At 39.3% G+C, this 25,879-nt stretch overlaps 1 protein-coding gene across 3 annotated transcripts in view; it reads right to left on the bottom strand.

Moving 5' to 3' along the window:
- Positions 1 to 13,786: 13,786 nt before the first annotated feature.
- LOC137296332 (adenosine deaminase domain-containing protein 1-like) overlaps positions 13,787 to 25,879 on the bottom strand; it is a 201,088-nt gene continuing 188,995 nt past the window's right edge. For 2 of the 3 annotated variants that reach the window (XM_067828108.1, XM_067828116.1), the window contains exons 10-12: positions 16,876 to 17,058; positions 15,265 to 15,502; positions 13,787 to 14,674 (exon numbers count right to left, since the gene is read on the bottom strand). In XM_067828108.1, the coding sequence (XP_067684209.1) occupies positions 14,428 to 14,674; positions 15,265 to 15,502; positions 16,876 to 17,058 (668 nt within the window). In that variant the 3' untranslated portion in view covers positions 13,787 to 14,427. The remainder of the gene's footprint in view (positions 14,675 to 15,264; positions 15,503 to 16,875; positions 17,059 to 25,879) is intronic. The other variant, XM_067828125.1, reaches the window with a different exon arrangement.

Raw genomic sequence — 25,879 nt, 5'->3', positions numbered from 1 at the left:
GACCCAATGCCATTCTCTCCCGCACACTTACTGTACGGACACTGAATATTGTCTCCAGTGTACCCAGATGAAAGAAAGGTAACTGAAGGAGCCACAGCTTCAGTAGCCAGTGTGAATGATCAGTTCTCCTGCAAGACAGACACATTACAACACTTCTGGACCAGATTGAAGAGAGAATATCTAACGTCTCTCTGTGAATTCAAAAGAGCTTCTGTAACTCATGCACTCAAATGATCTGAGTTGGATATGTCCACATACACAATGATTCAAAGCAGATTTTCTGGAAGTTAGCTGTAGTGGAAAATCATGACATTGACGGGCATGAGAGTGGCATCAGTGAGGACAAATAAAGGGAGTGAGTGAGTGAGTGAGTTAAAACTTAACGTCACATCGGCAATATCTCAGCCATATCGTGACGAGAACATTCAACAATGAAAAAGAGCATATATAAATCATAAAAACCCGTCAACGAAGGACAGTAAAACAACTAGAATATCACAATTTCAATTAAAACTAGTATGGAAAGTTAAAACTAATAGCACTATTTAGACAATACAATATAAAAACAGACTATAGATCGCCAACAACAGAAGGTAGATCACCACACTAGGAACCATGGGGACTTACAGTACCTTTGCTACCTGCATGGTCCCTAGTTGGATTTACACCATCCCTTCAGCTGCTGGCGATTGTATGAAAAGTTAGTCGAAATTAAAAGAACATGAATGCTACGATTAAAATCCTGGTAGACTTAAATTTACTGTGAATGTTTGTGGACTTATGTACCCTCTCAGGAGGACAATAATTTACAATACTTCAACCCCCTTTGAGGGTACAGCCACCAACGATTCAAGTTACAAATTCAAACTACCAATCATTAAAATGCATCTATTTACACAACATAATTTTCAAAATTCCACCAAAAAATCAATTTCTTTTAAAAAACCAATGATTAAATGACAACTAACAGTGCTAAAAAGGTCCTTGATAGTTTTGACATTGAAAAATTTATCCCTTGTGATGGAGAATTCAACACAGTCAAGCAGAATATGCTTGACCGTGACTCTCTCATCACAAGGGATACAAAACGGAGGATCCTCACCTTTTAAAAGGTATGCATGAGTGTATCTTGTATGGCCAATACGACATCGTCGCAAAATGACTTCTTCAAATCTGGTCTGACAACCCAAGTATGTATAACCAATGTAGGGTTTTATTTCATGTAGTTTATTTATACCTACTTGGGTGTCCCACTTCTTCTGCATCAGATCACGAGTGTAAGCTCTAATGCTAGCTTTGTAGTCAGTATAAGGAATACGAAGTGGTGTCACAAATTTGTTAAGTGCTGCCTTAGCAGCAAGATCGGCCATTGCGTTACCGGAAATGCTAACGTGGCTGGGTAACCAACAGAAGACGATGTCGTATTGGCCAGTAGCAAGATCATTATATAATTTAATAATTTCTATTAAAAGTGGATGTTTACAAGAAAGATTTTTAATAGCCTGAAGGCAAGAAAGAGAATAATGTTCTGCTTTTTTCCTTGCCTTCCTAGCTTGTTTGCACTCATCGTTGAACCATGGTTTTCTTATGTGTGGAACTACAGAGGACTTTGGTATACACTCATCAGCTATGGAATTCAGTTCATCAGAAAAGCATTTAATAGCATCAGGAACGTCAATAAAACGTTCGGGTTTAAGTTTTTCAGCACACAGTGTTTCATATAAAGCCCAGTTAGCCTTTTTAAAATTTCGTCTTGATGATGGAGGAACATCGGATTTAGTTACAGCTTTTAACATAGTAGGAAAATGGTCACTTCCACAGAGGTCATCGTGGACTGACCATTCGAATTCATTTAGTAGTTCGGAAGTTGTCAATGACAAGTCAAGAGCAGAATAGGTCCCTGTCCCAGGGTGTAAATATGTGTTGGAACCATCATTATAAATACATAAGTCATTGTCAGAACAAAAGTCCTCCAACAATTTCCCTTTAGTGGTTGTAGTTACACTACCCCAGAGTGGGTTGTGCCCATTTAAATCTTCCATAATAATACAGGGCTTCGGGAGCTGATCATATAGAGCTTGAAGATCAGTTTTGCCAAACGTCGTCGACGGAGAAATATAAAGAGAGCATAGCGTAAACGCTACATGTAAAGTAATTCTCACTGCAACAGCCTGCATATTAGTATTAAGTGAAACAGGGCTTTGAATAACGTTTTGTTTGACTAGAATGGATGATCCGCCAGTGGCCCGATCACCCGGAGGTGCAAAACAGTGATATGCATTAAACTGACGAAGGTTAAATGTATCTGTTTGTTTCAAATATGTCTCTTGGAGACATATCGCTGAAGGTATAAAATCTTGGACTAATAGCTGTAATTCATGTAAATTAGTCCTTAATCCTCTGCAGTTCCACTGTACAATATTAATGGAATAAACTATCTTTTGGGTGGATTTATTGGGGATCTACCCCGCACTCTTTTAGAGGGCAACAAGCTATGTGCCCTAGAATGGACGTTTTCAGAAACGTCCATGTCTTCAAGAGACCCGTATTTATTGAAAATCCAGCTGATCGTTAAACCAGAGGAACATCTGCAAGTGAACTATTGAATAGTCAATTATGGATGCATGGTCCTAACTAGTTGCCAATCAATCATACTGGCCCAAATGGAACTTGGGACGCAACTGTTGCCTTGACCTTGTTACGAGTGTGTATTTTCTGTATATTTTTGTTATTAATTAAGTAATAATTATTATTGGGGCGCAACATTTAGTGTTTTGAATAATAATTATGATAGGTCACATTTCATAAAATAGATGGTCAACACTTTTAAGATTTTGGCAGCAGGCTGTCCGGAAATTATCTGCCCTTGGCTTTTTATTTGTGTACTTCCGGGAGTCATTATTCTAGATCTCTCCACGGTGTTAGCGATGGTTGTATGTGCCCGAACTTTCAGGAAATGACTGAGTATATATATATAAAAAGGCTGGTTGCCGTGTTGAGACGGGGGGAACACATATTCACTGGAGTTATTATCATTAATATCCGCCAACGCATGAAACTGCTGTCAGATCGCTTGCCATGTTGCATTCTGCATAGCTGATTTCTCTCTCGCACTGAGACTTTGATGAGTTTGCTATATTATATTTTGTGACCGATTGCCGTAGATATTGTGTCACTTGTATTGTATTTGAAATTGGTATTGTGAGGTTGACTTGTGACTTTGCAGAACTTGCTCTCTTTGCCAAATAATGCAAAATTTGAATGTTTTTTGACTTGTCTTTGTTCTGTTTTACTGGTTCACAGGGGATTTCTTACATCATTTGTCACGGCAAATTCTTAAAAGTAACAATGTCACTTACTGAAGACCTGAAAGTCACAGAACCAGCAGATGAGAAGAAAGAAGTGTGGCATATATATTCTCTCACCAAATACAGTTCCTATCAGAAGGTGCTATGAATCACTGCCTACATCCGTTATTTTATAGACAACTGCAGAAAACATGCTTGCAATCCGATACACGGGAACTAAATCTGACTATCAAAAAGAAGAATGTTGATGTCATCATCAACTGCCTCAGGAAAGACGTTCGCAACCACAGCTCAAGACTCAGAGGGTCTGATCAGAAGTAGAGGAAGAATACACCACGCACCGGTATCAGATGGAACAAAGTTTCCACTCCTACCACAATCACATGAGTTCACAAGACACACAGTGTCAGACACACACAGCAGGAACCTACATATTGGACCTGACGCAACCATTGCAAACCTGAGAGTTTTTGGATCCCATGTATTCGAATAGTCTGCAGTGGCCTTCACAGATGTGTTCAGTGTCAGAGGGTACTTGGGCAAGGCTTTACTACATCTGATATTCCACTAGCACCGAAAGACAGACTCCAAGATGAAAAGCCCTTTACAGTAACAGTAACAGTGTTGACTTTACCGGTGCTTTAAAGGTTAAAGAAACAAACTTCAAAATTATCAAGGCATATGTATGCTTATTCACATGATTCATTCATATTGGCATTTCAACGTTTTGTCAGCGAGAAATCAACATCAAAAACAATGTTCTCTGATAATGTATATCAACATTTTCAGCCATGGCGGAAACTCTCAGAAGTTCTGAACATGTATTAGAAAAACTCAGTGAACATGGAACAGAGTGGACGTTCATTTCTAAGAGAACACCATGATTTGGTGGTTTCTGGGAGAGAATGGTAGGAATCGTCAAAACAAAGTTCTACAAGTATCTACAAGGTTCTTGGATCAACCTTCTCGACTTTGAGGAGTTAGACAGTTGTTGCAGAAACAGAAATGATCATCAGTGACAGACCTCTTACATACATCTCATCAGCTGTTAGAGACCCAATGCCATTCTCTCCCGCACACTTACTGTACGGACACTGAATATTGTCTCCAGTGTACCCAGATGAAAGAAAGGTAACTGAAGGAGCCACAGCTTCAGTAGCCAGTGTGAATGATCAGTTCTCCTGCAAGACAGACACATTACAACACTTCTGGACCAGATTGAAGAGAGAATATCTAACGTCTCTCTGTGAATTCAAAAGAGCTTCTGTAACTCATGCACTCAAATGATCTGAGTTGGATATGTCCACATACACAATGATTCAAAGCAGATTTTCTGGAAGTTAGCTGTAGTGGAAAATCATGACATTGACGGGCATGAGAGTGGCATCAGTGAGGACAAATAAAGGGAGTGAGTGAGTGAGTGAGTTAAAACTTAACGTCACATCGGCAATATCTCAGCCATATCGTGACGAGAACATTCAACAATGAAAAAGAGCATATATAAATCATAAAAACCCGTCAACGAAGGACAGTAAAACAACTAGAATATCACAATTTCAATTAAAACTAGTATGGAAAGTTAAAACTAATAGCACTATTTAGACAATACAATATAAAAACAGACTATAGATCGCCAACAACAGAAGGTAGATCACCACACTAGGAACCATGGGGACTTACAGTACCTTTGCTACCTGCATGGTCCCTAGTTGGATTTACACCATCCCTTCAGCTGCTGGCGATTGTATGAAAAGTTAGTCGAAATTAAAAGAACATGAATGCTACGATTAAAATCCTGGTAGACTTAAATTTACTGTGAATGTTTGTGGACTTATGTACCCTCTCAGGAGGACAATAATTTACAATACTTCAACCCCCTTTGAGGGTACAGCCACCAACGATTCAAGTTACAAATTCAAACTACCAATCATTAAAATGCATCTATTTACACAACATAATTTTCAAAATTCCACCAAAAAATCAATTTCTTTTAAAAAACCAATGATTAAATGACAACTAACAGTGCTAAAAAGGTCCTTGATAGTTTTGACATTGAAAAATTTATCCCTTGTGATGGAGAATTCAACACAGTCAAGCAGAATATGCTTGACCGTGACTCTCTCATCACAAGGGATACAAAACGGAGGATCCTCACCTTTTAAAAGGTATGCATGAGTGTATCTTGTATGGCCAATACGACATCGTCGCAAAATGACTTCTTCAAATCTGGTCTGACAACCCAAGTATGTATAACCAATGTAGGGTTTTATTTCATGTAGTTTATTTATACCTACTTGGGTGTCCCACTTCTTCTGCATCAGATCACGAGTGTAAGCTCTAATGCTAGCTTTGTAGTCAGTATAAGGAATACGAAGTGGTGTCACAAATTTGTTAAGTGCTGCCTTAGCAGCAAGATCGGCCATTGCGTTACCGGAAATGCTAACGTGGCTGGGTAACCAACAGAAGACGATGTCGTATTGGCCAGTAGCAAGATCATTATATAATTTAATAATTTCTATTAAAAGTGGATGTTTACAAGAAAGATTTTTAATAGCCTGAAGGCAAGAAAGAGAATAATGTTCTGCTTTTTTCCTTGCCTTCCTAGCTTGTTTGCACTCATCGTTGAACCATGGTTTTCTTATGTGTGGAACTACAGAGGACTTTGGTATACACTCATCAGCTATGGAATTCAGTTCATCAGAAAAGCATTTAATAGCATCAGGAACGTCAATAAAACGTTCGGGTTTAAGTTTTTCAGCACACAGTGTTTCATATAAAGCCCAGTTAGCCTTTTTAAAATTTCGTCTTGATGATGGAGGAACATCGGATTTAGTTACAGCTTTTAACATAGTAGGAAAATGGTCACTTCCACAGAGGTCATCGTGGACTGACCATTCGAATTCATTTAGTAGTTCGGAAGTTGTCAATGACAAGTCAAGAGCAGAATAGGTCCCTGTCCCAGGGTGTAAATATGTGTTGGAACCATCATTATAAATACATAAGTCATTGTCAGAACAAAAGTCCTCCAACAATTTCCCTTTAGTGGTTGTAGTTACACTACCCCAGAGTGGGTTGTGCCCATTTAAATCTTCCATAATAATACAGGGCTTCGGGAGCTGATCATATAGAGCTTGAAGATCAGTTTTGCCAAACGTCGTCGACGGAGAAATATAAAGAGAGCATAGCGTAAACGCTACATGTAAAGTAATTCTCACTGCAACAGCCTGCATATTAGTATTAAGTGAAACAGGGCTTTGAATAACGTTTTGTTTGACTAGAATGGATGATCCGCCAGTGGCCCGATCACCCGGAGGTGCAAAACAGTGATATGCATTAAACTGACGAAGGTTAAATGTATCTGTTTGTTTCAAATATGTCTCTTGGAGACATATCGCTGAAGGTATAAAATCTTGGACTAATAGCTGTAATTCATGTAAATTAGTCCTTAATCCTCTGCAGTTCCACTGTACAATATTAATGGAATAAACTATCTTTTGGGTGGATTTATTGGGGATCTACCCCGCACTCTTTTAGAGGGCAACAAGCTATGTGCCCTAGAATGGACGTTTTCAGAAACGTCCATGTCTTCAAGAGACCCGTATTTATTGAACAATTGAATTTTGTTCTGTGACCCTTTAGGAGCTCTGCCACTTTGTTGTTTTGAAGCATCAGGCTTTGGCTTCGATTTATTTTTCACAGTTTGTTGACTATCAGCTGTGGATTGAGACTTTGAGTGTGACTGAGATGATGATTTGTGATCAGAAGACGACTTTGAGGTACTAGGAAGTGATTCCTCAGTCTGTGATGATATAGCTGGGTACAAAAGCTGTGGAGAATCGCAATTTACCCAAGTCAACGTAGTTTGGCAGCCTGTGGTTGATGTAGTGCTAGATTTAGATCCCGATGATGTTTTTGCTACTGTAGCATAAGTTTGTGGAAGATCAGATCTCTTTACCAGTTTTTTGGCCTCCGAAAAAGAGATATTTTGAGTAAATTTTATTTTATTGATCTCCATTTGCTCTTTCCAAATAGGACACTGTTTAGAAAAGGACGAATGGTCGCCTGAGCAATTGGTGCATTTTTTATAATCGCTGTCACAATCTTCTGTTGTGTGTGTCTTCTCACCACAGTGAGCACACACAACAGACAATGTGCACGTATTTACACCGTGTCCATATTTCTGGCATTTAAAACACCTGAGCGGGTTGGGGATGTAGGTATCAACTTGTATGTTGCAGTAGCCTGCCTTCACTGATTTTGGAGCATTTGGACATGAGAAAGTAAACAGATACGTATTTGTTTTGACGGTTTCGTTGTTTCTGCGAGTTATAAAGCGCTTGACATATAGTACACCTTGATCTTTCATTTCAGATCCTATATCAAGTTCCGACATGTCATCAAACAATCGATCTCTATCTCTCACGATACCTTTACTTGTATTCAAGGTTTTGTGTGCAGAAACCGTGACGGGAATGCCCACGAAAGATTTAATATTCATCAGATTTGTTGCTTGCTGCTTTTTCCCGCACTCGACTAGCAGGGCACCCGAACGTAAGCGTCTTATGTTCTTCACATCCCCAGCAATGCCTTGAATACCTTTGGATACAGCAAAGGGGTTCAATTTCAACGGTGTCTTGTCAGGAGTCTCAATCACAATGAAACGTGGCCAATACTCAATCGATGTAGACAGTCTATGGTCAGTATCAACAGGGTCAATATCAAGTGGACGTTTTGTTTTTTTTGTTGGAGTTTCATAAGCCATGGTTAGTGTAATACGGTTCATCATCCGAGCTCCCCACCCACCACGGAGTATCACAAGGACAATGTTAAAGCAAGCGGGCCTCCAGCTTACAGCACCAAGGATACCCGGATGATATTCTCCAGCAGAAGAATTAGAAATAATTAATCTACCAGATTGGCCCATGAGCCACCGCCTTCTGGGCATAAGACTCTAGGCAAAAGTTCAGAACTTCAAAAATGCATTTTAAATTTCGAAAAGCTCAATGAACAAATAAGCCAAGACCGAAAGTAAAAATCCAAATAAAATTTGTTCAATGATACATATCCTCCATGCACAGGGCTTGGCATGACCAGCCGATTGGTCGAACCGGGCCCATTCGACCACCCGTCTAGGTGAAGTCAGGGCCAAAGTGGTGTGTTGGGCAATGGAGCACAGTTAAAAGCCCCAGTGCCCTCAACCACCAGGATCCCGTCCTCCACCGACACGGGACGCAACCCACGGCAAACGGGTTGGTGGACAAAATATCCCCCCGGGTCCACTACGGGGGTTTCAGCGAGCTCTTAGCATTACCCAGCACCCACCATGAGGAGGTGGCTCGCCACGGGTGCCACAAATAAAGGGAAAAGGAACAGACCTATAACAAAGTTGTTTCCCCTGGAGTTGAATGTTCAAGACCCGAGACAAAGTGAAAGACTTACAAATTAAATTTCCAGTGTCAAAATATGAACTGTAAATGTACTTCTTTTTATCATTTGCTATTCATTGGTCATTTTCAGCTGCCAAAGTATGACGCAGAATAGAGACAGTAATTGCTACTTATTGACCATTGTATGTACTATTTGTATCCAAGCATATTATGTCATGGTTTTGTCTATGACATCACGGCAGTTGTAGAAAACAGTCAGTCACAGTGAAATTTTCACCGATCCTGAATGACATCTTCGCTGTGTACTACTATTCGTCACAGAACCCTTGGGGAGGCAGACCGGCAAATCCACCAAAGCCCTCACCAGCATCTTTGGCAGCATCATGTCCTGTTTGCTAGACTTGTTATCAAAAACGGCCATGTGGCTCGGCCAAACCCTGTGAGTGGTTATCGTCGGTGCAGCCACTATACTGTATGTAGCCGCTAAAGACTTTTTTTAACCATATGAGGCATGCTCCGATGATCATGGCACTGACCATGAGCGCTGTTTCATGATCGAGGTGTTGTTGATTTTTTTTCCCACCATTAGTGATGATAGCAGTGGTGGTGCTGGTCAAATGCTAGGCTTCGGGGAAGAGGGTGATTTTACGATGCCTGTTTCACCGATATGCATGGGTGGTGCGAAGTGACTCCCGTTGATCTCATTGATCCCCAACTTTTGATTGACTGTCGTGATGAAGATTTCGTTGATGTAGCCCCCCACTTTATACATCGTCAGAGCCATGTACATGTCAAACTTGGTCGACTTTCAACCTGGCATATTCCAACATGTCCCGGTAATCATTCAGTCGTACGTTATCCGCATGAGAGAACCCCATCAACAAGTTCAGCATAAACTTTTTCCAATCACCTCTAGCAAATGATTGACTTTTTGGACAGTAAAAGTAGCACCTTTTTATAGTCAATGCCTCGTCTGTCTGTCCATCTGTATACCTGCCAGTCCATTCATAATCATTGTGTTTCCAGAGCATAACTCAAAAAACATTGCATATTTTTAGACCAAAATTGATAGAATAATCTGAACCTATGGTTGTGCCTTTTGCTATTTACAGATTTCTATTCTTTGGTCTTTGTCTAATGGCGGGGTGGGCTTCATTTCCAGAGCATAACTCGAAAGCCGTTCAATATTTTTCTGCAAAACTTGGTAGATATAATCAGAACCTATAGTAGTGCCTTTTTCTACTTAAAGGTTTTTGTGATTTATTGTTTTCTTAGTTTCCATGGAAACATTTTGGACTTGGTCACAAAAGTGAGAGATGTGATTTGTTTCTGGAGCACATTTCGAAAACTTCTTAATATCTTTCAGCAAAACTTGGTAGATATGTGTGGCAGACCACAAAGTGGTGCCTTTTGCTATTGACAAGTTTTTGTAATTTATTCTTTTTCTGGTTTTCCATGGAAATGTTTCTGACTGTCTCAAAATGAGGTGATGGGCTTAGTTTCCAGACCACAGATCTTGGCAGATACATGAGGCAGATCTTGAAGTGGTGCCTTTTGCAGTTTACAGATATATGTCATTTATATTTTTCATGATTTCCATGGAAACAATTCAAACTTAATCTAAAAAACATCAAGTAACTGTCAGGTGATTTGTCCTTTCAATTATGTGGGGGCCAGGGGGATATGTCATCTTCTGATGACTCTTGCTTGAAATTCATGCAATCATCTCGCCATTCATTACTTGACAGAGCAAACTCTAGACGTAGTAAACCTTGTTTTAGTATATCGCTACTGACGTCTTTCACGGATAGCCTTCCTTCGAATGGAATGCCCAAACCGTGGTTCCTACCCGTCGGTCACTAATCCGTCTTCGGATCGGATTGAATTAATATAATGATGGACATATATATTATGTCATCATGTACGTCATGATTCTTGGAATTACTAATGGTGACCCCATTCCGCTGCTGCATGCGATCGATATCGCCTACTACTCACGATGGACGAATATCAGCGATGGGAGAAACAACAAACTGTTTGGACTGAAGAACAGTTCATGGAATATGAAACGCTTTTCTACCGCAGACACCAGATGCATGTGTTCTCAGTGGTGGTTACATAACAGTTGCATTTTGGAACTTTCAGTGGTTATCTTATTGATGTTTTGTTTTTTTTCCTCGGACTATGTGTTGTGCGTGCAAACACACCGCTCTTCATGGATATGACACTATATGCACTGATTTTACGGGTTAGTGTGAGTGTGTTAGGTTAGTCTGTATGTTGGATGTTAGATTTCGGTCATAATCAGACCTTGAGATTCTGAATTCATTAGTTCATTATATGTATGAATCAGCATTTGTGGGAAAATAAAATGTAGGTTACTTTAGAGTTTTTGGTTTGATTTGGTTTAGTAATTATCGATAACAGCCATCACCTGCTGACCAACGGTTGTTATAACTTGTGTATGCCAACGAAATTTTTAAACCCGTCAGAGCCAGTACGAAACTCAATGAGTCGGAAGGCATACTCTGGCTGATGAATGGAAACCAACCCATCAAACTGGGCAGATCCTTGGCAAGAACACTTGGGTTGGAGACTTATGACATAGCACCTTGAGAAATCGTCACTGGGCTCGAAATTGCCGAACTTCATCCCTTATTGCAAACTGTGTGTTCACCTCGATCAGCTGAGCTTTAAGGCGAACAGCCCTGTTGCTGAGAGTTGGAAATGTACAACGGAAAAGTACAACAATGGCAGAAGCAAATCATTTTCATCACAACAGTACAAGAAATTAATGCAAAGCAGCATCATGGAATTGAAACTATCAGTTTCAGATATAAAATATGATCCTGTTGATATAGGATACCTCAGTGTCACACTGCACATCAATTAACAACTGAAGCTTCAGTCTGGGAAGGACCATGCCACTGAGAAAATGTTCGACCATCACGATCTCCAACCTCGGGGACACATGCAGCTTTGACAAACCCTGCATTTGTGACAAAATATACAGTTTAGAATTACGAAACAATACTTACGGGCAAACCGAAGTATGCAGTGGTGGGGGTAAAAACCTAGGAGATTTCGACAATGTCTAGACCAGAGGTCTCATAAAAAAATGCATTACAATCTCGTTCTCAACGACCACTAATGGGTTATGGTCCCGGTATTCGATGGCAATCAAGGCGATTTAGATAACATTGAGACCTAAGGTCTCTCTAAAAACATGTTGTACCAGTTCATCCTCACTGATGATAACCAATGGATGTTGATCTCACCGAAATCGATTAGTTACTCAATATCACCCTCATGTCTCCCTATGTTTTTGTGGAGTAGAGGGATCATCATGTAATAGGGGATTCTGATCCACACGCAACAAAGGAGAGTGCACATGAGCCTCTTCCCAAACAAAGTGGGTCATTTGAGTCAACAGGATAGTTGAAATAAGAGTTAACAGTTGATGTTTGAATTCCAAGACATGTCCGATTTCGCGCAAGGGATACCAAACAGTTCCAAGCTTTATATTGAAGTCTTTTTTGGGAAGGCATCGCCTGACCAACATAAAAATTATACAAGGTTTATACCTCCATTGGCCTTGGAAACATCAAATATGACTTGGAGAATACAATGGCACTGATGAAGAATTTTTACCTCCCCAAATCCGTCTCATCAGTTTAAAGAAACTATCTGAAGATGTATTGAAGACTCTTCTCCACAACTATTGAACCATGTCAAACCCAAATCAAAGCACCATCAATGCATTCTCCAATCTCGGGCACACGCAAGGATGCGATCGACCCAGGACAGAAAACGCCTTGCACTTTCAAATCGCATACCAATGTCCAGAAGTCATTGTCGAATCACATTTGCCTTGGATTATTAATCTTGCCCTGACCTACCCCAGTCTCATTATGAATGACGATGTGATGTCATTGAACTGAAAAATAATGGGATTCTACTGGATGGTTTTATTTCATTCATACAAGAGTCGGTGTGTGGTATCAACATTAACAGATCAAACGGGTAACATGTTAGTCACCTGTCCGGAACCCGAATATAGACTGATGCGAATGAAAAAAAGTAGGAAATCCCAGAAACATGGATCAAGGTGATACAAGGTTCTACACTTATTATTGAATTATTTCTTAGAGATGACCCCGCAAAAGATGTACCGATTCTACATGGGTAAAAAATACGCTGGCATGATCATCATCATTAGGTGTAGGTGATTAGGTGATTGTATCATCTTCCTCAGCTGTGCTCCGTCTATAGCAGTGCAAAGAAAGTCTAGAACCAGTTTTATAACGTCATTGTTAAACAGGTGAGCCCCTTACACCTTTTGAGCTTGACTCCGTCTATACTGGATACACTAGCACAAAGCATGTCTGAAACCAGTTTTAAAACTGGTCAGCAGTCAGTTAACCTGAAACCAGTCTACAGCAAGTATTATGGGATGGCTTGCCTTGTTTGGTGGCATTTCAGCTTGAATAAAGGTAAATAAAATACCAACATGATGCTCTTGGGTAATTTTGAGCAAGTTGATCATAATAAATGCATAGAAAGATGCTTAAAACCCATGTAGAAGCCGTAATCAGCCAATATAGAATCGGTTACATAAGCATAAAAAATAAGGAGGTATGTATAGCTTAAGAGAGCAAGACAGCTGGTGTAAAGGGAATGTGACAGACTTCTGATCTAGAGTTCTAGTATTCGAGTGAGTGAGTTTAGTTTTATGCCACACTCTTGACCAAGACAATCCAGTGATCAACAGCATGAGCATCGAACTGCGCAATAGGGAACCGATGACGTGTAAGCCAAGTCAGCGAACCTGGCCACCCGATCCCGTTAGCTGCCTCTTACAACAAGCATAGTCGCCTTTTCTAGCATTCCAATCCCAGACTGAACTGTTTTCTTGACTGATCTAGGTACATGGCACATGGAAGGGTGGGTTGAGCCAGTTTACTGGGGGACAGGCCTGAAATTAAGCCTAAGTAAGTCCTTAAGGGTACATGGTCCACAACCATCAGTAAATAACTACTGCATACTACTTCCAGTCAGTTACTTCCATATTAAAACACACGATAACAGCAATAAGATGTTGGAGGATTTATTGCAACCTGTTACTGAAGGTAATTGGCACCAGCCTTTATTAAACATGCACATGTGTAATGAACTAAAGTACACCCTGGCTTGTCTCTACTTGTCATGAAATAAGATTTCAAGATGTTACAGGATGATTACAAGAAGACAAACACAAGCATGATCAGATGTGGTTAAAAACAACTTTAAGATTACATCTGCTGATACAGGAGTGGGAGATGTTTTCTTATAATGTGCAAACCTAAACTGGTACACATAATTATATGTATGCTTCTCAAAGAAAAGTGAAAAAAGCTGTTTACAATTATACATTTGCTCGCAATCAGTTTTAGCAGGGACGGTCAAAGATTTAAAGTACACAACATCCCATGAACTGGGAAAACACCAAACAAAAGGTACTCCGTATCTCCTGAAGTGTAAGAAAATTGATGACATGGTAGTGGACACATCTGTTCACTTGGATATCTACATTGTTGTCAAAACAAAAGTCTTATTTGTTGCATATTCCCTTTGCATGTGAAGAAGGTAACCTAACATGTACAGTTTGGTTTTGACAGTCAATCATTTTTTATTGAGAGGTCTGAGACTATTCAAGGTTTGACCATAATACATGCAGGTTGAGCAGATGCTGGTTATTTGGAGAAGTATTCAATCTCAGCTGGTTTAGCGACCCAGCATCCTATGCCAGCCTGTACACAGTGCTCACACATAGCACGCTTCGAAACCTGGTATTCAATAGCCTTTTGTTTGGCCTCACGGAAGGTAGAAATCTTTAACAACTGAGATTTCTGGGAAACCTTAGCAAGTTCACGAAATCGTGCCATGAAGCCAGTTTTGCACAATCGACTGGCCATTGAAGCACCTGTTTTGAATGGGGACCTGTAAAAGACAAGGACACAACATTTTTGACAAATGAACTTTAGATACAGAGCAAATTTTATGCAATCATCCATTCAAGATTTGGTTTGATTTTGAACAAAATATATTTTAGTGAAAAACATGAAAGGCACTGGGATCAAGTTATAAAACATAAAGTAACTGCTCCCTGATATATCCCCGAGTGTAAGGTCAGTATCCCATGTACTCTTTTCAAGGAATATGAGTTTGCCACATTCAAACATAGTTTTACACAGGAGTTCTGAGTTTGCTAGACTCATTTGAGGTCTGAGGTGGCAAGAAACAACTTATTCATTCAGATTTGAGGAGGCTGTTTATGTCCCCTCAGTGAAATACTGCATTGTCCATATGGTGCTATCTTGTCAATATGTTGTTCCTAACCATGACCAATTCTCATTCTCTCATTCTCTCTCTCTCTCATTCTCTCTCTCATTCTCTCTCTCATTCTCTCTCATTCTCTCTCTCTCTCTCATGCACGCACACACACACACACAAAAAAAAAAAAAAAAAAAAGGTAGTGTCCATACTGAAAAGCAGCATTGGCACATTACAATATTGCTGACTGTGCATACATTGGTGTGGCTTTCCCTGTAAAGCCATCTGTGACCTCCACTTTTTCATCTCCCTCTGACCAGTTGACGCTGAGTGATGTTGCATGCTCTCCATCAGGGTAGTGCTGACTAAACAATATGGAGACGGGATGAAGGCGGGGATGGTTGATGTGATATGTAGATGGCAAACTTTCACTTAGCACATCATATACACGACAACACACTGCACGGGAACAATGGCCATGGTCAAACTTTGAACCTATGTAATGAAAACATAATTATAATAATACTCTTGTTAAGGTAACACATCTGCCACTACAAATAAGCTGTTGGAAAAATGTTCTCTGTTTTGTCACATCTTGGTTATCTATTTGTTGCTTGATCACAGTGGCCTGTCTCATGGTGAATATACTTTAAATCTCAATTTTGCGAGCCTTCAAATGATGTGTAATTCTGACAGTTTCCAAACTGTAAATACACTGCAAGCAATTGTCCAAACATACTGTCAATTACTTGTGGGTGTTGCAAAGAATTTTGATATTGCGATTATATTGCAATACGAAAGCTTATATTGTAGTATGTATTGAAATATATTGCAAGAAGTATTTTCTAGCAAAAACACCCACTTATGATTGACTTAAATTTTTTTTATCAAGTTAAATTACACGATAATAACTATGCTTGATTTAGCTTATCAACAACTTTTAATCATGACAAAATAAAAATGTAAACAATATTTGACACAAATGGAACAAGGAATGGTCCGAAGATTTCCGAGTGTTATGAAGATTTCCGAGGTCAATTCAAAATACTGGTTTTCAATCAGCATATCACTATACATATCATTTTCATGTCTGAAAAGGTAAATACTGGTGAACCGGTTTTATTGCGCAGCTCTTTTGTCAATATGGGATTATTCCATGGCAGAACCATGGCCTGGACTATGCTATAAGGACACAAAACTCCCAACACTCAGTCACCTAAACCACGCCATTTAACTACCTGCATAAACAACAGACACCATATAGCATAGGTTTCAGAGCTGGCCGGAAGAAACTCATTGTCATCTAGTGGGGACCCCTTTGAATTCTCATATGTGATCCATCAATCTCATGCACCTGTATGCTTCATTACCGTCACAGAGGATGAACATAACAAACTCTTGGAAACAAACCAGCTTAGTCCCAAAAATCAGGAATCCATTTTGAACACCATGTGGTGGACTGACAGCAGTCATTGTAAAAGCCAACACATGCATGAAAAGGGGGATCAACAGGTATAGTACGGCAAGCACCTGCTCAAGACATTCCTTCAATGAATGATATGCACATTTTATGTCCTCGCAACATGCAGTGTGCCACATTGCATCCTTGCAACATCATCACATAAGAAACATCTTAAGAAGCAGTGTCATGCACATGGACATCAAGCAATTTGTGGGTTACATTCAATAACAATCTCTAATCATGGCTGAAGGGATATAATGAGCTTTCAGTTTAAACCCGGGTCTTCAAGAATGCTGTCTTGTGGGTAGGCATTTATTTTAGATTCTGCATAGCTATAGATAATAGTCAAGGATACCCATGATATTTTTCCGAACTGATTGACGCTGACGTGGGGTTAAAGACATACCGACTATGATTGAAGACAGGTAGGCAGGTTCCAGGAAGTGAGTGAAGAGTGCTCCCTGCAGTCCCAGTATGTTCCAGCGTAACAGCTTGTCACTGCAGGACATGACCATGATGTCCTCACCTGCCTCAATGTCTGTCAGGTTCTGATATGGCTGCTGGTCTTCAGCTACAGGCAGCACAACACCTGAACAACAACACAGGTAATTTCAGCAAAACCTCTGCTTGATTATGTCCATTGTTTGGTTCCTGCAACATCACTAAGCACCAATACACATGAATAAGCACATACATACCAAAATTCATTATTAATTGTAACCAGTACAAGGAAAACATTAGCATTCAAATTTTAGGAAAATATAAAAATAGAATATTAGTTTCATCATGTATCTTAGCTTAGACAAAGACTCCTGTCAAAAGCAGTAAAACTTATCTCACCGAGATTTTATTGAAAAATGTAGAAGTTATGACCACACAGTTTCAGAGAGTTAAAATCCTAGTCTGAGGTAATCAGAACTCCACTGTAAGACAAACCATTCACTAAAACAAGGGTTGTGTCTAGACAGGTTAATAAACAGTTTTGATGAGGCAAACATGCCATCACCTACATTAAAATAACATTATGCCAACACCAGTTAAGGGTCATTAAAGATCCAGCCCAGAGTAAGCAATCAAGCATCCAGTAAATGTGCCAACAAGATTAATGGCACTTAGATAATAGGATTAAAAGATTAAGTACTCCCCCTGTCTGGTCACTGAAGTTGTTCTGGTAGGACACACCCCATTTTGTTTATTCTGTATTTCATTGGCTATTGTAGGTTACACCCAGTTTTTGTATCAGTCAGCAAATCAGAATCTTTGTATTGTTTAAATTGTAGCTAAATCGTCTCCAACTCCATTTGTCCATGAGTAGGGTTTAGACTCCCAACACAGGTCAGCTCTAGCCCTCAGCCCAGAGGGTTGTACCGACTCTCTGTGGCCACCCTTGTTATTCTATCTCTTGTAAATATAATTGTAATTAGCTTCTTTTGACTTCGGACTCTTTGCTGAGTTAATTCCTCCAAGGAAACCAGCAAGCCAATTTGATAAGGGAGCTCACTGGTACCCTCACTTGGACCAAGACCCGTATCATAACAGTTGGCGGAGAATCAACAATTTTCGGAACCTCGGAGCCCAGGAACTAACTACGACCAGCTACAAGAACACATGGAAGCAACAACAAGCGACTGCATCCACCTCTGGACTTATGGACCACCAACTCCTCTAAAGACACCAAGCAAGGAAGAAAAAGTCTTCAAAAATTGTAAGTACAAGTTTACATTGTTGATTTCTTGTCTTTCTTTATATAGTATGGTACATACTGTAGCAGCAAGAACACAAGACTTGAAACTCGCGCCACAGGTTTTAATCATTTTCGTTTCACCGTTGTACAGTCGTTTACAATATCAGTATAGCGTTGAACAATTCATGCCGAGGAGTGGTGAGGTTCAAAAACTACAATAAAAACAAACAAAGAACCTCTGTACTACAGATCATATCAAAAATATCAAAATTCATATGCAGATGTCAACAAACCTTATTTAACATAATTTTACTTATTTGGGGCTTTAAACAACATTTCAAAACCATTTTACACATTTCATTTAGGCTTAGTCATGAAAATAACAAAAACATACAAATTTACAGTAAATTTCCCTTCAAATGACATATTTCACACCAGAAACATTTCTAAGACAATAATGGCAAATATTCATTACATTAAACATTCTTGAAAGCAATTAAATAGGACATATGACAAAATTTTACTCACATCTTGTATAGCCACATGGACTTGGTAATCTTTTCAAAATGGTGTGACCTTCTTGACTGCAAGGTGATATGCACTCAGGTAGCCACCAGGGGCAGACTGACATGCAAATTAGGTCACCTGACCTACTGTTTATAAACATTGCCATGTGCTTTTGTTATGATTATGCAGGTAGTGGCTTGATCACTGTTATTATTTGGAAATATGAATTTGAAAATGAAATATTTTGAATTTAACCTATTTTGTGATAATAAATGAAAACATAAATTTGTCAATAAATGAACTTAATGAGCATTTTTGCATAAAATTGAAAACTAATGATTTTAGCCTTTACACATACTATAAGGTGTCAAGGCCAATATGGAGTCTGGTATGGAAAGTAACTTTGGAAGTGAAATTCCTACTGTGTTCTTAGTTACGCCCCTTGCCAAGAGCGTAATTCAGGTAACACTTGGCACTGAAACAACAACTTGTTTAACAGATACAGGGGCATCCATTTGTTGCATTTCATCTGCTTTTCTAAACAAAGCTTTCAACAACCCTGTACTTGGAAACTCATCCTTTCCACACATTCAGGGTGTTGGCGGTGAATTGCACATAGTGTTGGGTTCAGTTGTGTTAGATTTTGTCATTGAAGATGAGGAATTCTCACAAGAATTCCATGTCCTGCCCTCATTACCACAGTCAGTCCTGCTGGGTGCAAACTTCCTCAGTGACAACGATGCAGTCATAGATTATAGCTGCCATACCCTCATAATAGGCAACAGCACTTCAGATAGGCAGTACATTAACTTTATTACCAATCCAGATCAAGAAATTGGTGGATTATAAAAAATAGACCAAATTTATATCCCCCCTCAGAGTGAAATTCATTTCAAGATAAGACTACCTGAGGCAAAAGATAATTCCCTCGTTCTCATTGAACCAATTGCCTCCCTCACTGCTCATTCTGAAGTAGCAGGTGGTAGGACCCTCTCGAAAGCACACAAGAAAACTGCTGCATTTAGGCTAATGAATCCTTCCCAAGAAGACAAAGTTTTAGACAAAGGCACAGTTGTAGGGAAATTTAGTTACATTGACAGACACTCTATCTTTGAAATTGACTGTGACCTGCCATTTGTAAGTATAGTTAGCGCTGACAATAAGAAGACTGACAATGACTCTAGGGGTTATGTCAAAGTTGCTAAAGATTTAGGGTTTGATCTGACCAAGACACAACTGATGCCTGACCAGCAACAAAGACTACTCTGATTTTTAGGACAAAATAGAGACATGTTTTCCATAAGCCTTGCAAACTGAGGCAAGACTGACATGCACGATCATGTCATTGACACGGGCAACCATCCCCCTGTTAAGTGTAGCCCTTATCGGCAATCGCCCCATCTCCAAAGAGTCACTGAGGAACTGGTAGAAGATTTCCTCAAACATGATTTAATTGAGGAATCCATTTCAATGTATTCAGCCCCCATCATCTTAGTTAAGAAGCGTGACGGCTCATACAGATTTGTTTGTGACTACAGAAAGTTGAATTCTGTCACCTTACCAATGTCATGGCCACTCCCTGTTTTTGATGATGTTGTTGATCACATCGGCAATGGCCAAGCTACAATTTTCTCCACATTAGATCTCGCAAATGGCTTTTTCCAAGTGCCATTACATGAAGATTCAAAGCATAAAACTGCTTTTGTCACCCATCAAGGTCTATATCAATTCAACTGTTTGCCGCAGGGTTTGTCTGATTCTCCACTTTGTTTTCAGCAACTCATGAGCAAAGTGCTTAGGAAATTGCTTTTTAAAGTTGCACTGATCTACAGTGATGATTTGATAATTTACAGCAAAATCTTTGAGGAGCATCTCCAACATTTGGAGCAAGTCTTCTACTATCTCAAACAGGCAAATTTAACACTGAAGCCATCATAATGCAATTTTGCAACAGACAAGGTTTCATTCCTTGGTCATGTTTTATCATGTGGAGGTGTCCAAGTTGATGACAAAAAGGTTGAAACAATTAAAACCTTCCCAGTACCCAAGTCACAAAAACAGGTTCGTTCATTCTTAGGCCTCACAAACGTTTACATAAAGTATGTGAAAGATTATGCTAAAATTGCACTGCCATTGAATGCATTGTTAAAAAAGCATTTAGAGGGAGAAACTGGGAAGAAACCAAAATTCCAGTGGTCTCTCAAGTGTGATCAGGCATTTAACACACTCGAACACACCTGTTCTGGCTTATCCAGACTTTGACAAAGAAGTTTTCCTAGCAACCGATGCCAGCGATATAAGCATAGGGTTTGTATTAAGTCAAAAAGATGAAAAGAATAATGAGCATCCTATAGCTTTTGTTGGAAGAGTTCTTCATGGCAGCGAAAAGAACTGGAGCATTACAGAAAAAGAAGGCCTAGCTCTGGTTGAAGCCATCAGATCATTTCGTCCATACCTTGCAAATTCCAAATTCACAGTCTACACAGACCACATCGCTTTGAAATGGCTCAAATCCATCAAGAATGCCACCGGTAGGTTAGGTCGATGGTCGCTAGAACTATCTACCTATACTTTTGATATTGTTCATCACAGTGGCAAAGCTAACATGAATGCCTATGCACTCTCACGCAGGGAATATGAGCACAATATTAACAGCCAGAACCAAACAGAAGTAGATGCTGAGAAAACAGTCCTTACAGTAACTTCACTTGGGCAAAGAAGCAATACCACAACGTTGTCAAGCCCACATTTATCCTCACAGGTCACCCAATCCACTCAGACTGAGAAGGATAGCATAGTAAGTATTAATCACATGGATTCTGAATCACAGACATCTCATTGGTCTGTCACCTTTGATTACGAGGAGGACTACCAAACAGTACCAGCAAACATTGTTGCTGCATTACATGCCTCTAGTGATGATGTCACACAAGCTACAAAGATCGAGGCAAATATTAATTCTCATCCCAACTTACGTCACATAAAAAGAGTCTGTCCAGATTTCACACAGATTTTTTACTACAAAGAAGATGAAGATGAAAAAGATCGCCAAAAGATTCTACTTGAAGCCACTACCTTTGAAATTGATGATGGAATACTCTATAGATTTGTCCCACAGAGACAGAAGGGTCATGCTGACAAGTTTATTAAACAGCTGGCAGTTCCAAGAACTCTCAGGAACCTGGTCCTGAGGTCCTACCATGATTCTGAGTCTGGCGGTTGTCACCATGGAAAGGAAAGGATGCACAACACCATGAGACCAAAATACTACTGTACAGCGATATCGCAACTTATGTCCAGACATGTGAGGTATGTCAACAAACCAAGAGGCACTATCACAGCAAGAAGGCATCCCTGCGTCCACTACCTGTAGAAGAAGTCTTCACCTGATGGCATGTTGACATCCTTGGTCCCTTGCCAACTGCACCAGACAAATACAAGTTCATTCTGGTCATAACCGATGCAGCATCAAGATGGTGTGAAGCCTTTCCCCTTAGAACCCAAGAGGCCACAGAAGTAGCAGATGTTCTTGTCGGTATGGTGCTCCATGGACTTTAATTTCAGATAGAGGTCAGAACTTCATGTCAAAATTAATCATTTTATTTGTGAACTTTTGGCGATCAAATTCACTCATACTAGCCCATACCATCCCCAAACAAATAGCTGTGTAGAGAGGCTCAATTCCTACATCAATCAGTCACTAAGAGCCTATTGTAACAAAACTCAAAATGATTGGCCTCAGTTTCTTCCAGGCATTATGATGGCCTATCGGATGGCTCCAAATTCATCCACTCAAAAGTCCCCTTTTGTTATGCTTTTTGGCCAAGAAATGAGAGCTCCACAAGATGTATCATTAATTCCAAAGGAAAATTTAGGTCACAACAACAAAAGTTATCTTTCAAATTTGCTTGAGGAGCTAGAAATTACAAAGACTATTGCAGCAGGAAACACAGCTCGAGCAAAGGAGGTGTATTCTGAACAATATAATCGTAAGGCTAAAGAACCAGATTTTTCCTCGGGCCAAAGAGTTTGCCTATACTGTCAAAAAGTAGAAAAAGGCCTTTGCAACAAATTAACCAAAAAGTGTTATGGCAGTTACTACATTGTTCATTTAGGTTCAAGTTTCACGTACAAATTGTGCCGAAGTTCTGACGACAAATTACACAAACCAATGGTCCATGCCAACCGCAGGAAGCCATATTTTGACCCAGCTGATCGTCCACAGTATCCACCAGAACTGACCATAACAGACCCAGGATTGAATACAGAACCATATCCATTGGCCCCAAAACACACGCCAAGTCAATGAGGCAATAATGGAAGTTTCGGCCATTGAAATAAGTCAAGGAGAGTGCTTTGTCACAGTCATTATTGACAACAACTATTATTGTTCTTGTAATGAGCCTACAAATGTCCATGATGATTATACTTATGATACAGTTCATTTTGAATGTGTTCCTCTCCATCTCATGCAGGACTACCTCAATGAGGGCTATGAAGACGTCAAATTTATGCTCAAAACTGCCATCCCTGAAGAACATTATCAAGATGATGACTCTCCAATTTTCAAATCCAGCCGAATGACTATATCGTACCACCCCTGCTAAGATCCAACTTTCTACAGAAATTACGCTAGAAGCGCGGACTTTCCTTATTATTCAACAACAGATGACAGAATCTCCCGACCATTCCAAGGAGTGTGTGCAACATGCACATCTGGTCGTGAGATATTTCAATATTTCTGCGAAGAGTGCAGGATATTCTTTTACAGTATTATCTCAATTAAGAGTTAATTCCTTGTTAACAATATTAAGGTTTGTTGTCCTGTCATTTCACATTGTGTTACCTGAAGACACTGGTTGTGAACAAATGACATCAGCATTGATCTGATCAACCAGTCTCGAAAGTGAAAGAGACAGTACTGAAGTACTGAAACGAAACAAACCTATCGCAAAACGAAAACGAAGTAAACTGTACTGAAATGAAACAAACCTATCGTGAAACAAAAACGAAGTACACTGTACTGAAATGAAACAAACTTATCACAAAAAAGCGAAATACACCGTACCGTAGTGGAACGAACCTTAAACAATGCGAAACGTAAAACGAAATACAGCATGCCAAAAGTGGAATGAACAAAACCAATGCGAAATGGAACAAAACTGAACCCAAAATCAGCCAAATGTACAGCTTGGACTGATGCTAAATGAACCAAAATTGAGCGAAGTAAACTCAATTAATCAAAGTAAACCAAAGCCAAAATCAAATAAATTAAAATAAAACAAAATAAAAATCACTAAACAAAATAAAAATCACTGAACAAATTACTGACTGACAGACAGACTGTTTGTCTAACCAAATTAAAGGTGTTCAAATTAGTATGTAACAAATGGTTCTAAACAAAATGTACTTGTATGAGCTCAATGAACAAATGCACTTGTTAAATGCAAAAACACATGCATATATGTTTACTTATACCCAACATTTCTCTCTAACAGGAGAAAATTACTCACCCAATTACATGGACCATGCTTGATATTCAAGGTTTTTACTTCAATAAAAATGTCACATTTTACTAATGGACAATTTATTTTCAGGGCAAATGGTCCTTAAGTCCTAATCAAAATAAGTTACATGTATATTGTTGCCACTAACTAACTCATTTGTTTTATATTTTCATACAAATCATCTGCCTTCATGGAATAATGAACAAGTTGACTCCCAAAAAGCAGGATGTGGAACCATCACAAGGCCTCCTGGAAACATCAAGAACCAGCACACAGAGCCAACACAAGTGCGATTCCACATCCAGACACAATGACGACAGAAAAAGAACCTATGCCCTTATATCAGAGAGACAATAATATATTTGATTGTCATTCATTATTCTAACATTACAATGCAACTGTCCATCAACTAAAGTTATACCATTGTCCATATTTTCTTTCGTACAAGTTTGGGGACCAAACTTTTTCAGACAGAGGGGAAGTTATCATGAAATGATAATTCATACCAAAATTCATTATTAATTGTAACCAGTACAAGGAAAACATTAGCATTCAAATTTTAGGAAAATATAAATATAGAATATTAGTTTCATCATGTATCTGTAATAGCTTAGACAAAGACTCCTGTCAAAAGCAGTAAAACTTATCTCACAGAGATTTTATTGAAAAATGTAGAAGTTATGACCACACAATCTTACAGATGATCTGAAGTTAAAATCCTAGCCTGAGGTCATGAGACCTCCACTGTTAGACAAAACATTCACTAAGTCAAGGGTTATGTCTAGACATAAACTTCTCTGATGAGGTAAACACGCCATCACCTAGAATAAAATAACATTATGCAAACACCAATTAAGGGTTGTTAAGATCCATCCTAGAGTAAGCAATCACGCATCCAGTAAATGTGCCAACAAGATTAACACCACTTAGACTACGACTAGAAGTTTAAGTACTCCCCCTGTCTGGTCATTAAAGTTGTTCTGGTAGGACACATCCCATTTTGCTTATCCTGTATTTCATTGGCTATTGTAGGTTACACCCAGTTTTGTATCAGTCAACGAATCATAATCTTGATATTGTTTCAGTTTTAGTTAAATAGTCTCCACCTCCATTTGTCCATGAGTAGGGTTTAGACTCCCAACACAGGTCAGCTCTAGCCCTCAGCCCAGGGGGTTGTACCAACTCTCTGTGGCCACCCTTGTTATTCTTTCTCTTGTAAATAAAATTGTAATTAGCTTCTTGTGACTTTGGACTCTTTGCTGAGTTAATTCCTCCAAGCAAACCAGCACACCATTTAGATAAGGGATTTCAATGGTACCCTCACTTGGACCCAAGATCCATATCATAACAAGATCTTGAACCTGACAGAGACAAACACTCAGGATAAGTCCACACGAGATGAATGATTCCATCCATTTGTGAAAAGTTTTAAACCTGGAGATGTTTTCAATAATCATTAATCCATAGCCCAAAAATACCAGATAATGTAAGGTTTGAAGCTTTGTTTACTTGCTTGCTAATTAATATCACACATGCATGGGTCAAGAGGAATTTTCTGGTTGGTCAAGCAAATATACACAGTAAACTTAACCATGGTACAGTAGTGCCATCTATTGAAATGTTTTGATATAGCATTTTGATAATGAAATAAAAATGTAATTTCTAGCAACTGTTAAAAATTATTTGCAAAAGAAACCAAATCAGAAGATAAA

Source organism: Haliotis asinina, chromosome 1 (assembly GCF_037392515.1).
Source record: "Haliotis asinina isolate JCU_RB_2024 chromosome 1, JCU_Hal_asi_v2, whole genome shotgun sequence".
NCBI classification, from domain to species: Eukaryota; Metazoa; Mollusca; class Gastropoda; order Lepetellida; family Haliotidae; genus Haliotis; species Haliotis asinina.
This window is presented reverse-complemented; position numbering and strand designations above follow the sequence as displayed.